At 47.7% G+C, this 14,855-nt stretch overlaps 1 protein-coding gene across 10 annotated transcripts in view; it reads left to right on the top strand.

Moving 5' to 3' along the window:
• Positions 1–14,855, top strand: part of SEMA3F (semaphorin 3F) — a 377,495-nt gene that overhangs the window by 278,634 nt on the left and 84,006 nt on the right. For 8 of the 10 annotated variants that reach the window (XM_078609410.1, XM_078609409.1, XM_078609408.1 and 5 more), the window contains one exon: positions 4,951–5,185. In XM_078609410.1, coding sequence (XP_078465536.1) covers positions 4,951–5,185 — 235 coding nt within the window. Of the gene's footprint in view, positions 1–613; positions 996–4,177; positions 4,211–4,950; positions 5,186–14,855 lie in introns of those variants that run through there. The other 2 variants (XM_078609416.1, XM_078609412.1) reach the window with 2 other exon arrangements.

Below are 14,855 nucleotides of genomic sequence, written 5' to 3'. Positions count from 1 at the left end.
GTGACTGCAGGGATCCATACTCTGGTTCTTTCGGTAAAGTCACGTAGGTAGAAAATAGAATAAATTAAATAACGACGTTTCGGGCGCAACACAAGCGTCCGTCATCAGGTGGGACAACCACATCAAGAAACAATTACTGAAGTGAGCAAAAGGGCTGCCGTGACAAGAATCACACTCTTGTCTTTAGACCGGACGAATCCGATGAGCTAGGAAGCTCTTTCTTGTTCACGGAACGTTCCAAGTCTGTCATTGAACGCCACCAACGTGGCGAGCAGCAACGACGACTTCTCACGGTCAAACAGTGGCACATCGAAGAGGCGGCGCAACGACACCAACAACAACACCAACAACGACGATGGGCCCACAATTAGTGCCAGCGCCCAAACAGCAACTCGATTGCCCCTTGCCTCCTCCCACCGCTGTCGCCTCCTAAACCATCGCTCCCCTCCGTGTGCCCTGGGGCATGGCCGAACTCCACACCGCTGCGGGCGTTGCTCGCGACCCCCCTCGGGGGTACCCCACGGGCCGCGAGTTCCCTCCCCACCGGCGGGGCCAGCACCCCCCCCCACACCACCCCCACCCACCACCCCCACCACCCCCACCAGCTCGCAGCTGAGCGCGCGGCCGCGTCACAGGTGGGGGAGTAAGGCGCGCGCCTCGCGCCAACGACCGCACAAGCGACCACGACGCCGCTGCCGCCGCCGCTGCTGCTGAGCACCTCGCAACGACCGCTCCGGCGACGTCCAGGGAAGAGCAAAAGCATCGGCGGCGAACGACGCCGTTGGGGTGTGGGACTTAAGCGAATTTAGATTATTTTTTGTTCCACTCCTCCTCCTGCTGCTGCTCATCTCTTTATCAGCGAATAAAGAAGTCGTTAACATTGTCACGTCGAAATAAGTTGATTCTTTTTTAAACGAAAAAAACTATTTAACAAAAAACAACCCAGAGAGAGAGAGAAGTGTTTCGCCAAGAGAAGACGTCGCCTGGAAGTGGAGGTGAAACATAAACACGGCGCGCGCGCGCGCGTGCGTGTGTGATGGAGAGGGCTTGTGGTGGGTGAGCTGTGAGTGTCCTCCTGCTGCTGCTACTGATGGTGGTGGTGATACTGCTGCTCGAGTGCTGACTGCTGGTGCTGGTACTGCCGCTACTACTACTACTGCTGCTGCTACTGCTGGTGCTGTTACTGCTGGTGCTGTTACTGCTGCTACTACTACTGCTACTACTGCTGCTACTACTGCCGCTACTACTACTACTGCTGCTGCTACTGCTGGTGCTGTTACTGCTGGTGCTGTTACTGCTGCTGCTACTGCTGCTACTACTGCTGCCTCTACTGCTGATGCTACTGCTGCTACTGCTGCTACTACTACTGCTGCAACTACTGCCGCTACTACTGCTGCTGCTACTACTGCTACTACTACTGCTGCTACTACTGCTGCTGCTGCTACTACCACTGATGGGGCTGTTCGCGCTACTCCTGGTCTAGTGATACTGCTGCTGCTGGTCTATAGTGATACTGCTGCTACTGCTACTACTGCTGGTCTAGTGATACTGCTGGTCTACTGATACTGCTGCTACTCCTGGTCTAGTGATACTGCTGCTGGTCTATAGTGATACTGCTGCTGCTACTGCTGGTCTAGTGATACTGCTGGTCTCGTGATAGTGCTGATGGTCTAGCGATGCTGCTGCTGTTGCTGCTGTTGCTGCTGTTGCTACTGCTGCTACTGCTGCTACTGCTGCTACTGCTGCTACTGCTGGTCTAGTGATACTGCTGCTGCTGGTCTAGTGATACTGATGCTGCTGGTCTAGTGATACTACTACCACTGATGGTGCTGGGTTGCCCCTGGCTCTGGTTGTAGTTCCTGCTTTCCAGGCATTGCGCATTTGGGATCCGAGGATGGAATGTCGCATTATACATGTTAGTAATTATATTATCGTCGTGGACGACCCCACCAGAATGACAGAACGATGTTCACATTCTCATTTCGGAGCCTCCACAGACGGTCTCGCTCCATCCTCGAACGCTCTCCGAGACTGGCTTGGGAGACCTTGCAGCAATTGTCCTGTGGGGGACGCGGGGACCACAGCTCGCACAATCATTCGGACGCCTGTAGAGACTGAATGGAGCATGCGAACTCAATGGGGTATCTGTAAACGGATCGCCTTGTGTATTGGACCTGAATGTAAGATAGTCTGCACTTTAAAACAAAACACAGTTTTGGCCCAGCGTTGTACACGTTTAACAAGTAACTGGTATGTACATTCGAGTGTATATCCATTCTCGTTATCGCGGCGTTCGACATTAATTAATTATTCTATCAATGACAGCCACCTCTTTTTGAATGTGTTATCGTTTGTGCTCGCATCATCATCGTGCCAGGTCCACATGGATTGTGACGTTTGGGCCAACACGCGTCGCGGTGTATTTGGCCCCTTGTGCCTTGCAGCTACCATTTAGAAGTCGTGCTACTGCGATGTTATTTATCAACACTGATTGCACCCGGGAGCTCAACGGGCAGAATCCTCATGCTCGGTGAGCAAATTCGCGTTCACCGGAGCAAGAAGCGTTAACCAATACGGTGAATGTGGTTTATTTTTTGTTCAAAGACTACAATATGGGGAGGAGGAGGAGGGGGTTGGACGTGGAGCAGTTAAAGAGCTGGCGCGTGTGCGATCGGCAAAGCCGCGATGTGAACACGCGCGCGCGACTCTTGCACTGCTGTCTTGGGGCTTATTAGGTGCCGTTTATGAAGTCAGTGACGCATGTAAAAGTTATTGCTGCTCATTTCCCCCAACCCCCACCAACCCCTCCTCCGTTCCGTGTGAAACATCAAGAAGACGATCTCTGGCAACGTGTCTTGCACTCTGACGGCCATCGTAGATTCGCCAGGTTATCTGCCAAAGATAAAGATTCTCCCTCACCCCCCGTATAGCCTTGACAGAGTGTTGGGGCAAGTGCTGTTAGCTAGCAAGTATGAAGGCCGGAACGGTACACGAGGGGGTGGGTCGACCGCCTTTGTCTCCCCAGCAACGATGTTTACACACCGCACCAAGTACACATTTGAGGCTGAGTCGATCTAGGGGAGACCCCAGGACCAGTTTGAATAATCGTCACTGGTGCCGGCCGTGAGTGAGCGGTTCGCCGGGTTTGTAGCGCAGCGCGCTAACCGCAATTCAACTGCTCTCCACTGCTATCTGCCAATACACGCACACACTCGCACACGTGATTTGTAGCAGTGTTGTCACTGACACAACTTTTCGATGCGTCGGTGGGGCACGATTTCCTTGCATGTGTTTTGTGTCTGTTTTCCTGGGGTGCGATCATGTCATGCTGAATATTACATGTGGTTAGGATCAGTATTGAGAGGGGGGGGGGGTGTGGAGGTGGGAAGAACACAAAAAATCCCCATCCTAATGATTGACGGGTAGCATTTGATGAAAAAGGTTCTGAAAAGAAAATAGTGTCTCTGTGTATAAAGCACGGCCTTAATTGAAAGCAGAGAGCGGCTGCCACAAGACATTATTGGCGTTCTGCAAAGACATGCTGATGGGTGTTCAGTGATTGCATCCTTCCGATGTTATTTTTCAGCATGTTCCTGCTTGCGTGTGTTGTTGGGTTCCGGTTGATGATGTAGAGGAATAGTGGGGTGGGGGGGGGCAAGGATGTGATGGCAAGGGAGGTTTTTTGTGGGGGTGCTAAAGCGAAGAGGGCATTAGGTTTAGTGGGGGCCAAGTCTGGGCAAATTGAGATCAGTCACTCACCTCACTCTCCATGCAGCCGGGGACAGCCTGTGCCAGATTGATGTTGCTGTGTCATGAACTTTGACCTGTCTTGGGTCTTCTCATTTTCTTGTTTTGCTCTTTCACTTTCTCTGCCAATTCCTCCCTCTCCCCCCCATCTCGACAATGTTTGTCTTCACTCCTCTCTTGCTGATTTGATTCAAACCTTTGAGCCAGCAATTTTTTTTGTGTATCTTCACCACAGCTGTTTTGGGCAATTGTCAAAGAGAAATGTTGTTTGAAAGGTTGTCCAAGAGCAGCACGTGTTTCGGTGCTTTGTACTCGTCTTGCTGAGCTGCATCTTTCCTGGCCATTATTTTCTCATTTGTCCCCCTATATGTTTGTCTCTTCCTCGTCTTTCGCCCGACAGTTAACAAGTTGCTTCCTCCTTGCCCCAGTGCAAGCACGTTTCTCCATGTACAATTTGCACGGAGTATGTTTTGACAACTTCATTAGAAATGTGTTTTTTTATTTTTAAGTTAATGATTACCCTTGTAAACGTTCACTCTATTTTAATAACCTAAATGTAACAATTGCTACTGCATTTGCATTACAAATGTGTGCTCTTCATATCGTGCGTGATTTCTTCCTAGTTGGTTTTGTTGCAATAATAATCCAATGTAGTGGCCTCGCCAGATATAGAGCAGTTGTTATACCGTCGTAATCATTTATGTCATATTACTTTCTTCATGCAGTATGTCAGTGGAAAGATCATCGTGGCCCCTTGTGATTCCATCTGTTTGCAGTCCAAATCCTCTGGAAAGTGTCGACTCGTGCACTCTGTAAACAAGGCGGTGAGATTACTCTTGGGAATCTCAATTATTTTAACCGAACTCAATATAATAGGCATCGCAGTTTATCCAGAGTTATTGGAAATGGGCCACCCTATGCGCCTCAGGTCACTGCCTTCGGGCAAGTGAAAGTTGTGCTCGTTACAAATTAGCACGATTATGGGCAGTCGACTTTTCAAGCGCTGTCTTTTCCCACGGTACGCTTGTGCTCGTCCGCTTACTTTGCAGCAGTGCCTCTACTGCCACGTCATGGAAACAATGCAAGTTCGTGAGAAAGCGTAATCTACATGGAGACTGTTTTTAAGTGGGGGGGGGGGGAATTTCAACCTCCCTTCGTTTAACACAATCGTTGCCTTTTTGTCCTGTTTTTGTATCCCATCAGGTGTGCTGGCTTGTTGGATACGCGAGACGAGGACCAGCCGAGCTGCTTAGCGCTTTGCCAGCCGTGGGCAAGTGGAGCGCAGCGGCGCGCGTGCCCCGTCGACGAGCGACCATGCGTCCAGCGCCGCCACCGGTGCTCGCGCTGGCGCTGGTGCTGGCCTCGGCGTGCAGCGGCGGCGTCCTCGCGCAGTCTCCCCCGCAGCCGGCCGTGCCGCGCATTCAACTCAACTTCCGAGGTGAGCTGCGCCGGCGAGCCCTCGCCGTGACCTCGATAGTCCTCCGTGTGAATGAGACTCCTGCTGCAGTCCCAAGTGTTTCCCCGATCGCGCTGTGCTGTGTTAGCTCCGATGGTTTTTTATTGGTCTTCGAGAAGTGTTCCAGAAAACTGCTCCGGAATGTGCGACACAACCCTAGAACGCATCGGGGAGATGTACGATCCACTTGGTTGGTTGGAAAAGAAACTACATTGTACTGGACTAGTCACGGTGAAAATCATGAAGCAATGCAAAAAAACAGCAGCAGCAGCAGTCACAACATCAATCAGGGTTCAGGCAGATGAAGCTCAATTTAGAGTTAATTGGAAGCAAAAAAATGCATTGCTTAATAGAATTGAGCAAAAAAAATGCTCAAATTATAAATAAACTACCGAATAATTACAAATAATAATCATAATGATACAGTAATGCAACAATTGTATGCACATTAACATTTGAATAACCAGATATAGAGGAAGAAAATAAATAAATGAGTAAATTTGTACGTCCCACACGGCCTTCTGGGAGTGCATAATTTCAGCAGCCAAGTAAAGGTGTCGTCAAGGTAATTTTGGAACAGGGCACAATTCACCCCGTGTAGCAGTGTTAGTAATAATTAGTCGAGATGTCTGACCCATATAAACACGTCCTCTTCACAGAGTATACGTTCAGGCACCAGCGAACCTCTTTTTGCACATCAGCAGTTACTGTCGTCCGCTCACAGGAATGGGCAGATGATGAATGGTCTGCGATCCCCACTCCCATTCTCGGCATTGTCTAAACGCGCGCTCTGTTGCACACTCCGCTGGCGTTTGCTCAATGTTTGTCTCGCGACTCGCAGTCGGTCGAAGTGAGGCAGAGTTCACCGAGTTGCCCGTTCTCTCGGTTAGACGGTTTTTGTGTCTGCTCCTCCGGGTGTCAGGCCTCGCCCTCTCGAGAGAAAACGCTCTCTCTCTCTCTCTGTTTGCTGATTGTTGGTCCCATTGCTCTTGGGTCTCAAGTTGTCATCGTCATCGTCAGCAGCATGTCGGTTTATTGATGGTTGGTCTTCAACCTCGCGTTAACTTGAGATCAGTGGGGGTATCCTTTCCCTGGAACACCTTGTACCCGAAACTTTTCAAACTACTTTTATACTTGCACACGTACATTTAGCACTGTACTTTTATGCATATTATCAAAATTGCGATTAGTGGAGCTGTCAATAAATAAATAAACAGGTTATTAAATCAGATGTTAATGTAATGCCTGCATTATCAGACGTGTCAGTGTAAGAAGGGTGACGATTGAACACATTCTCTTTACTCTAAATGTTAAATCAGTGGCTTTTTTTTCTCAAGGCCACGAACAAATCCAGAGCACAAGAAACTAAACTCGACACACGTCAGTACAGTACGAATTGTGGAGTTTTCTCATTCCGCGCATTTTTTAATGTTGTGAACAGTAAAATAGTCCGAATAATAACGGTTGTTTTTTAATCCCGATAGTACTATTTAATAGCCTTTGCCGAATAAAGGGCAGGCTTGTAGAGATTTTACCAAGGGCAGCTGAAAAAACAAACGGAAATGGTAAAAAAACGTGTTTTTATGGAATAACATTTGCAGTGCAGCTATTGCAGTAGCCCCCGCAGTGTGCTTAGCACCTGCTTGGGCAATAATGATTTTTTTTTCACCTCATCGAACAAAGCCAGATATTCTTCAACTGCTCGCCACAATAGGCTCGACAGGCCACTTTACACTCGCTGATGGTTTTGATTGGTTCAGCGCAGCCGAGATCCCACGCCTGTTTTCCGCCCGGCAAATTGCGTGCGCTCGCACGACGCTCCCGCGAATTCTCTGCAAGCGTGACAGTCGTTACGCATCCGCTTCGCTGCAGTGAGAATGAACGATCGCGCCTTTTTTGAAATCTTCTCCACGCCGCTTCGGCTGAGACTTTGTCGCAAGGCGGGCGAACGCGTGGGCTTGTGTTTAGACTCGCGCAGCACCTGCTGCCTCTGAGACGGTACTGGGCGCACAATGCGGCGAGCCACTGATAGGATCGCCTCATTTTGTCTCGGAGATTGATAACGACCTTTGCGCGTTATATCTGCGGACTTGGCACAGGTGTGTGTGTGAAGTGGTGGTTTGTTTATCTCTCCGTCTTTGTTGTTGCGTGTGCGATTCTACATGTGTGCGCGCGTGTATGGTACTTTCACGTATTTTGTGTATGTTCCTTGCTTGTAACGCCACTGCATTCAAATGAATGAAAGTGCTTATGAATCCAATGCTATGTATTTGAGCTGTAAGCTGCTAACAGACTTTGTTATGCATTTATACAACAATATATTGAATTATGAGATCAATTTGTTAAGTACTGCAAGCACATTAACGTGTTTTCTTAAGCGAGTAAAAAATGTTCATGCCTGGGTGCAAGTGAGGGTGACGGGGGAGGGCTTTCGCTAGCGCCTTGAGGCCACAAAAGTGTCGTTCATATGCGGCCCTTTCGGATGCAGGTGCTCATCAAAGAGCAAACACTCTTGAGTGTGGAGGGGCATTAGGAGTTCTGTACATGTATTTGCTGCCATAGGGTGTAATGGTCAGCGCACTGGACTTGCGATCCAGAGGTTGCTCGATCGATCTACTGACGTGGCAGTGGGCACGATGGGCACGTTTCTGAAATCTATTCCACTTCTGTCCACCCAGAATTGTATCAATGGATACACCAACAGTTCAACAGGTTGTGTGTGGTGGGATGAAGTGCTGTGGCTACCGATGTTTGGGCAGGATGGAAAAGCAGGCCAAATAGCGTTCACCGTAAAAATAAGAAACTCTTAAACCGTGACACATCCATGCATGGAAGGTAGATTATTTTGCTGCTTTGAATTTCCACGTGGTAAGCCACTTTGTTGAGTTATCATTTGTGGCCAGGTTGCTTCTGAAGAATAAGTTAATACCTTAGTGGTCTTCGCCTGGTAGGATGGTTTCGTGTTAATGGTTTGTGTTTCAGTGATTTTTTTTTGCCTTTCTTGTACTTTGCACTCCTGTCGTGACGTTCTTACCCCGTGCCCCTACTGGACCTCTGTGAAAAGGAGCTTCATAGCTCATCGGATTCCTCCTGCAGTCTAAATACAGATTCTGATTCACTTTACCCAGTTATCAACATGGGACACCTCAGGGTGGTAAGCAGGTCCAAGCAGCGGTGTGGGGAACTCAGCAGGCGGTCTAGATCGCACTGGTTACTCCGGCAAACTCCAGGGACCCTCGTCGCTCGCGCCTATTCCCTTACCCCGGTCACACCCACACTTCACCTTTGTCTTATAATTGCAGTGGCCTTTAGCCGAGATTAATTGCCAATCTTCTCCCAGCTGTGCACGGGGATCACCTTTGACCGTCTCTTGTCATACGAACGCATGCATTATTGCAGCAGAGCACATCAGCTGCTCGCATTGCTTCTTGTGTGATGTGTCACGTTAGATGACAAAGAGACTGCAATAAAATAAACCCACTGGATGTGTAATGTATTACTTAAATGCACACGTTTTTCAAATATTGACATTTTGGATAATGACACAATTATTACACTACGGTTTCAAAGATTAATATAGAGGAGGGGGTTTGGCTTGATAAACACTAATGCTAGGTTTGTATTTCTCCTTTGGTTTATATTTTGTCAAATATTGTTGAAAACATTGTAATATGTCACGCCGAACATAGAAAGCTCTCGGGTTTGGGCCGAGGTTCGTGCTGGGCAGAAACGACATTTTTGCAAAGCGAAGGGGATTTTAATCGAACAGACAGTGGCTTTCTTTTATAAGGGGATTTCACAGCCTGTGGTTTCGGGGCATTGGCGTCGCACGGGCGTTTGCACCTAGAAAAAAAAGTGTAGTCCGTTTCAGGTTGGATAAGTTGTCCATGGTTCAGTGTTCCTGCCTCTTGGAATGTCGACTTGTGTCCGGTTGAGAATACAGCTCATTCTCCCCCCCTCTCTCTCTCCTCTCTCTTTCACGACACTTCCTCGACAAGTTTACCTCAAACGAGGGACGTGTGTCACGCTCGGCACTTGCATCACGATAAAGGTGTCGGTTACTTGGGATATTGTTCAGGGTAACTGAAGTTAGCGTAGTTGTTTTGCCAGTCATCGGCTTAGCAACGGTTTCACTCGTCTGGTACTGTGCTCCCTGCCAAAACTTGAAAATGGCTGTACCCTTGAGGCAGATTTCAGCAATTCCTGTGAGGTCTGTAATAAAACCGCTCTATGCTGATGGAGCAATTCTAATGTACAGTACTGGATAGTGTAACTCAATGGCATTGACAAAATGAAGCATGATTAACAACGGTGTTACAGTCTTTAAACCAAGAAATCCCTCCTCTCCGTGAATGACAATTACTCAAGATTAGTGTGTGCCCTGTTGCCTTTGTATCGATCACGCTTTTATGTTGTTGGGGGGACCATTCACTAATCGTGCCCAAATCGTATAACAGGTTATTTTGCTGCTGGAATTGTGCTCTCGATTGAATGACTTTGTCTGCTATTGTATTTGACATGCTCCCCTGTGTGTGGATGATGTGCTCCGGAGTGTGTGTTGTGGGTTAGCCGTCAGTGAATGGACTATTAATTTCTGTGGCTCGTACCGGTGTGGCATTTCACGCGACAAGAGGTCACGCGACAAGGGTTAGGCAGGAATGTCTGAGCCCTGAGTTAGGCCCGGCTAAGATAGTGTGGCTATGGAAAGGTATTTAGGCAATATTTTTAGGGATTATTACGTGAGTGTGCTGACTAGTGTGTTTACAGCCACTTTTGCAGGCAACACTTTCTCATGGCTGCAAGGTGTATTGTGTAGCTACTGAATGCCTATGCAGTTTTGCTCAACGTAGCTTTAATAAACTGCTAAATCCAGCAGATATGGAATGATATATTTAATTGACTGAGAATGATGGAATTCCCACTTTAATCAATACATTTTGGTTTGACTAAAGGAACTGCCTGAGTTTTAATGGAAGTAGTTTTGTTGCTTTTGGAGCCCTAATTGTCTGATGTCAAAAGTGTCAATAGACCAAGCCGGAATGAGCGCACAAGTCCAGCTCGCAAAATGTGCTTTGAAAACAACAACAAAAACTCCTCCGACTCTTTAACAGCCTACCGTATGACCAATATTTCCACACCACTCTTTCCAGAAATGTTCGCGCCGTTATAAAAACCCAAGAGTAGTATCCTCACGTAGCCACCCCCCCCGGCTTCCCATAGCACCCTGGGGGCCGCCCGACTGCTGCAACGCGCGCGCCCCACACCTCTTCAACAGGGCGCGAACTCGCGCGCGCACAAGCACGCAACGTGAAGGCATTTCCCAAACAACTCGGGACTCCTTGCACGTGCGTGCGCTACCATGGGGGCAGTGGTGCATGTATCTGTTCAGGGTGGCTGGCGGTGGCAGCGTCGGTGCTCCAGAATAAACAGCAGTTCTGCTGCGGTTGGAGCCACCGAACCGGTTCAGCCGACACTTAATCCTGTCTGTCTCAGCCGGTGCAGCGGAGGAAAGCCTCCACACACCACATTAGCAGCGTGCACCGCACGGCCAGCCGCCAGAGCCACGGATGGGGCGGTACGAGCGGAGTCCAGTTGGGTCGGTCGTGCCTGGCCCGAGAGAAAGTGTGGTGTGCGTTGTTTGTAGAGTAGCGCAATGGCACCAATGTGTAAAAAAAAATCATGTTGCCATTAATTTGAAAATGTGCAAATTGGTCGCGTGCATGTTTCGACTGATGGATTGCACGTGTTTAACAAACATGATAATGTGCCCGAATTTTCTGTACAAATGTAATCCACGTGAAGCATTGACATCACGAAGACCACACTGAAAGTGGCAAATTGCATCCTAATTGGGCATTTTTGGACATGGGTATATTTTCTCCCATCGTAGATTATTACCAAATGGACAAAGAAATAACATTTAATGGAAAAACATGATCTGCTGTTTATAATCGGCTTCCACCAAGTTGTGAGCGTGCGTGTTGAGTGTATGGGAGCTTGTGACTGTGCCATTCCTACATTGGAACTGCCAAGGGTATTTACATTTTTTCGCTGTTCACCATAATCATTTCCTAGATTTCCTTAAAAAAGAAAACCATAAATGGAAGTGTGGAATGTAACCAGCTGTTTGGCATTATACTTTCTAATGTGTGGATACATTCAAATTGAATGGCTCGCAAAACATTGCCCAAAAAGTATGATGGAGACATTTAAAATGGATTGTCAAGTGCATGCTGGTAAAGATAATGAGTGACAATGATGCATTTTTACATCCATAAAGTACACAATTAAGATGATAGTGATGATATTGATGACCTTGGCAGCTACGGGAAGGGTAACCAAGCACACTTATGATAAAAAAAATAGTAAACCCTACAAAGTGGACACTCTTAAGTATGTTCAACGCTTAGGAGCACCGGAGTGAACTTGTCAGAGACATTTGCACAAAGCTAGGCGGCATGTGGACTGCGTAGCAGCCCTCGCGTATTGCAATTATTAACTGACTGGACACTGTCCAAAGCTGCAGAATGTCGACAAATTCTCTATGAGGTCATAATACAGTTTGTGTGCGTGCCACGCCAGTGGGAGTATTACTTTTTGGTGTTTGTGTGTATGCGAGCGACTGCCCGAGGATTATGGATGGGATGGTTTTGTGGGCAGGAGTGCCTGCTGCTGGCGTGTTGTAGTTCTGGGGGTGGGGAGGACTTAAAGTGACCCCTTAGAGTCTGAATAATGTCCAGAGTGGGAGCGAGCTCAACCCCCGTAGGGTTTTACAGGTTTCGGCGGAAATTGCAGTTAAAAAAAAATGGTCCCCATGCAGAGCTTGGGTTGTCGGATAATTTTAAAGCAACTCTTGTGCACGTGCAAGTCAGGGCGACCGAAGCTATTTCAGTCAAAATAATCCTATCTAAAAATGCGTTCAATTGAAAAGTGATGTCGGTAAAAAAAAACACCGAAACTAATTTCGAACAATTACATTTTTTATAGTGATGTGTTTGTTCTAATATACGTTGGCATGTAGTGTGTGCATACTTTTTCTTTGGATTTATGAGTTATTTCCTATAATTTATTTTCTGGAAATGGTTTTCCCTCATGTTTTTTTTTACGCGCCATTGTTTTTGGTCGGCATTTATTCATTTTCACCTCGGACACAGCGGCGTGCTGGGTTTTGAGTCACTGCTGACGTGATCAAAACGGACGCTTTGTGACGTGATGCACATGCATCGGCCCTCTTGAGAGATTTTCACATTTTCTAGATTTACACGGTGACGTGCGAAGAGTATAAACTTGCGGGGAACTTGCCATACAAGGTACAATAAAAAATAAATTCTGCTGTCCCATCTGAAGGTCTTTAAACAGTTTAACACGTCACAAATCTGGCTGTAATTACTGGCGAAACGTCGTACTCAAATTGTAAGTGTTGTGGATTTGCTCTCCAACACACCGGTGTGCTGTACTAGTGACAAATTGGCATGTTTTGTTTTCGTGATGAAACCTGGTGGTGGTGGCGGGTTTAACGACACATTTATATATTTTCGATCTAACCCAAAAAAAAAAACTATATTATCATCTTTAAACAATGTACTTGGATTTGTTTTATTGTCATGGATTGTATAATTCATGATATTTTACAGTGGTGATGTGTGACTGCAAACCCACAGCATTTCTGTTCCACCTAAAAAAACACGTTCAGATTCAAATAAAATGTCCCACTGAGAAGCTTGTGGGGTGGTGCTTTTCTCCTGCTTACAGACCTGAGCCAGGAGTTGAAATTCTACATTTTTACATCTATCAATTCTACATTCGCAAGCCAACTTGTGGTGCAGCTGTGACGTAGTGGTTAGGGTACTGCGCTGTGAACCCGGCCACACCTGGATTTGCTTCCCGGCAGTGAGCGATAACCGAGCCGGTCCTAGGCCATCCACTTCGCCAACCCACGCTGCCCAACGTGGTGAAGTATTGTTTCACCCCGCCAGTAGAATTTAAAAGCGGTAACGGCAGTAACTTTGATAGCCCTTTGGGAGGCTCTCGAAGGAGAGGGACATCGTGACGGAGGAGCGGAGCCGCCTTGCGACACTTGGCGATGTGCGGCGCAGCAGAGCGGTTGTGAGCTCATCCCGGCCGTGGGGCGTAGGCCTTGCCTCCCGTGCGTCAGCACTTCCATAGGCCTCATCCTGTTCCCTGAGAGCCGCAGGAGACTCCCGTTTCTCAGAGAGGGAGGCGCTACTTGTGACGATGACCGGCCTCCGTGCGCGCGATTGTGCCGGCACACTCGCCGGAAGAAATCCATGACGTGCTTCCTTCCAGGGTCTCGTGGCTCCCAAGGACCTCCGTGCGTAGCCGGTGTAGATATTACAAAGAAAAGCACTGCTAATTCCGGTAATCGTTTATAATTCTAGGCAATAGAAAAGCACTCAATCACCGACCTTTTTTTTGTTAAATAACCTTCGGACCAAAATGCTTTATGAAGCATTACAGGAAATCAAAATACGTGCACATTTTACAATTTAAGTTACGATAGTATTTTGGAGGCCACGTCATCATCATCGTGATGATTATAAAACCCGCATATTCTACGGGAGTGTATTTAAGATACATTTGATTTTATTAGGTTCAGTTGGAAAATATTCACACTGAATGGCAGCCTGATCTAGCCACAAGCTTATTGAGTTTGGCTACATTACATTAAATAATTCACAAATGTCCCTATGAGGAGGGCGACCGGTGCGTGTGGCATTGTATAGTGTAGGCCAGGGATCGGAAACCAAAATAACAAGAAGAGGCAAATTTTTTTTAGGAATTCGGTAAGAAAAAAAACTCCGTACATCAAGAGCCGCAAAGCACGTGAATACGAGACGGTGGTGGTCCTTAATCAATGACGTCGTCACAAAGCAGCAGCCCTTAAAGAGCCGCACGTGGCTCCGGAGCCACAGGTTGCCGACCTCTGGTGTAGGCAGTATGACTGGGGGGGTGGGAGGAGGGGGGGCAGCGATGACGCAGTGGTTAGCCCACCGCGTTACGAGCCTGGAATTCTGAGTTTTATTCGAGCCACGACTCACATCGGTGGCTCGTGATATCAGAGCCAGGCCTGGACACCGCTCTTCACCGACTCACATTGTACAGAGTGGTGAAATATGTTCAAGCAACCCCCACGACCGGCATCGCACAGGGATGCCTTCACCCAGCAGTGGGTCTACCAATGGTTGTAAATTACGGTATTAGAATTATCATGAACGATGTTCATTGACCTGCCTTAGCGGTAATTAAATAAAATACCTGCAAATAAAACAATTTAGGTGGTATAGAAATAGGACAAGAAATACAGTGCACGAAAGTTTCGTTCAGATGCCTTGTCAAAACGACCCTTTTCTAACAGTGTAGAGTAACCGTGCATCTTGCAAGCAGATTAATAACTTACAGGAACTGATGAAGACCTTTTAATAAGTAACTGAACTTGACCGGCCAGTGTTGAAGCGTGGCAGTGTGCACCGTGACGCTGGGTCCTCTATTTTATCATGGCCGTGCTCCCACTTTCTGAGCAACATTTGCACGAAAGGGCAATGGGGGGACGGCTCTTCGCTGTTGTGAGCCAGCGCAACGGAGCGTGGCAGGTGTCTGAACAGCGAGGGGCTTCTCTATTTACAGCAGTGTC

This window comes from Lampetra planeri, chromosome 32, assembly GCF_965212315.1.
Source record: "Lampetra planeri chromosome 32, kcLamPlan1.2.h2, whole genome shotgun sequence".
NCBI classification, from domain to species: domain Eukaryota; kingdom Metazoa; phylum Chordata; class Hyperoartia; order Petromyzontiformes; family Petromyzontidae; genus Lampetra; species Lampetra planeri.
The sequence above is the reverse complement of the archived record's forward strand: the minus strand, read 5'-3'. Positions and strand labels throughout refer to the sequence as shown.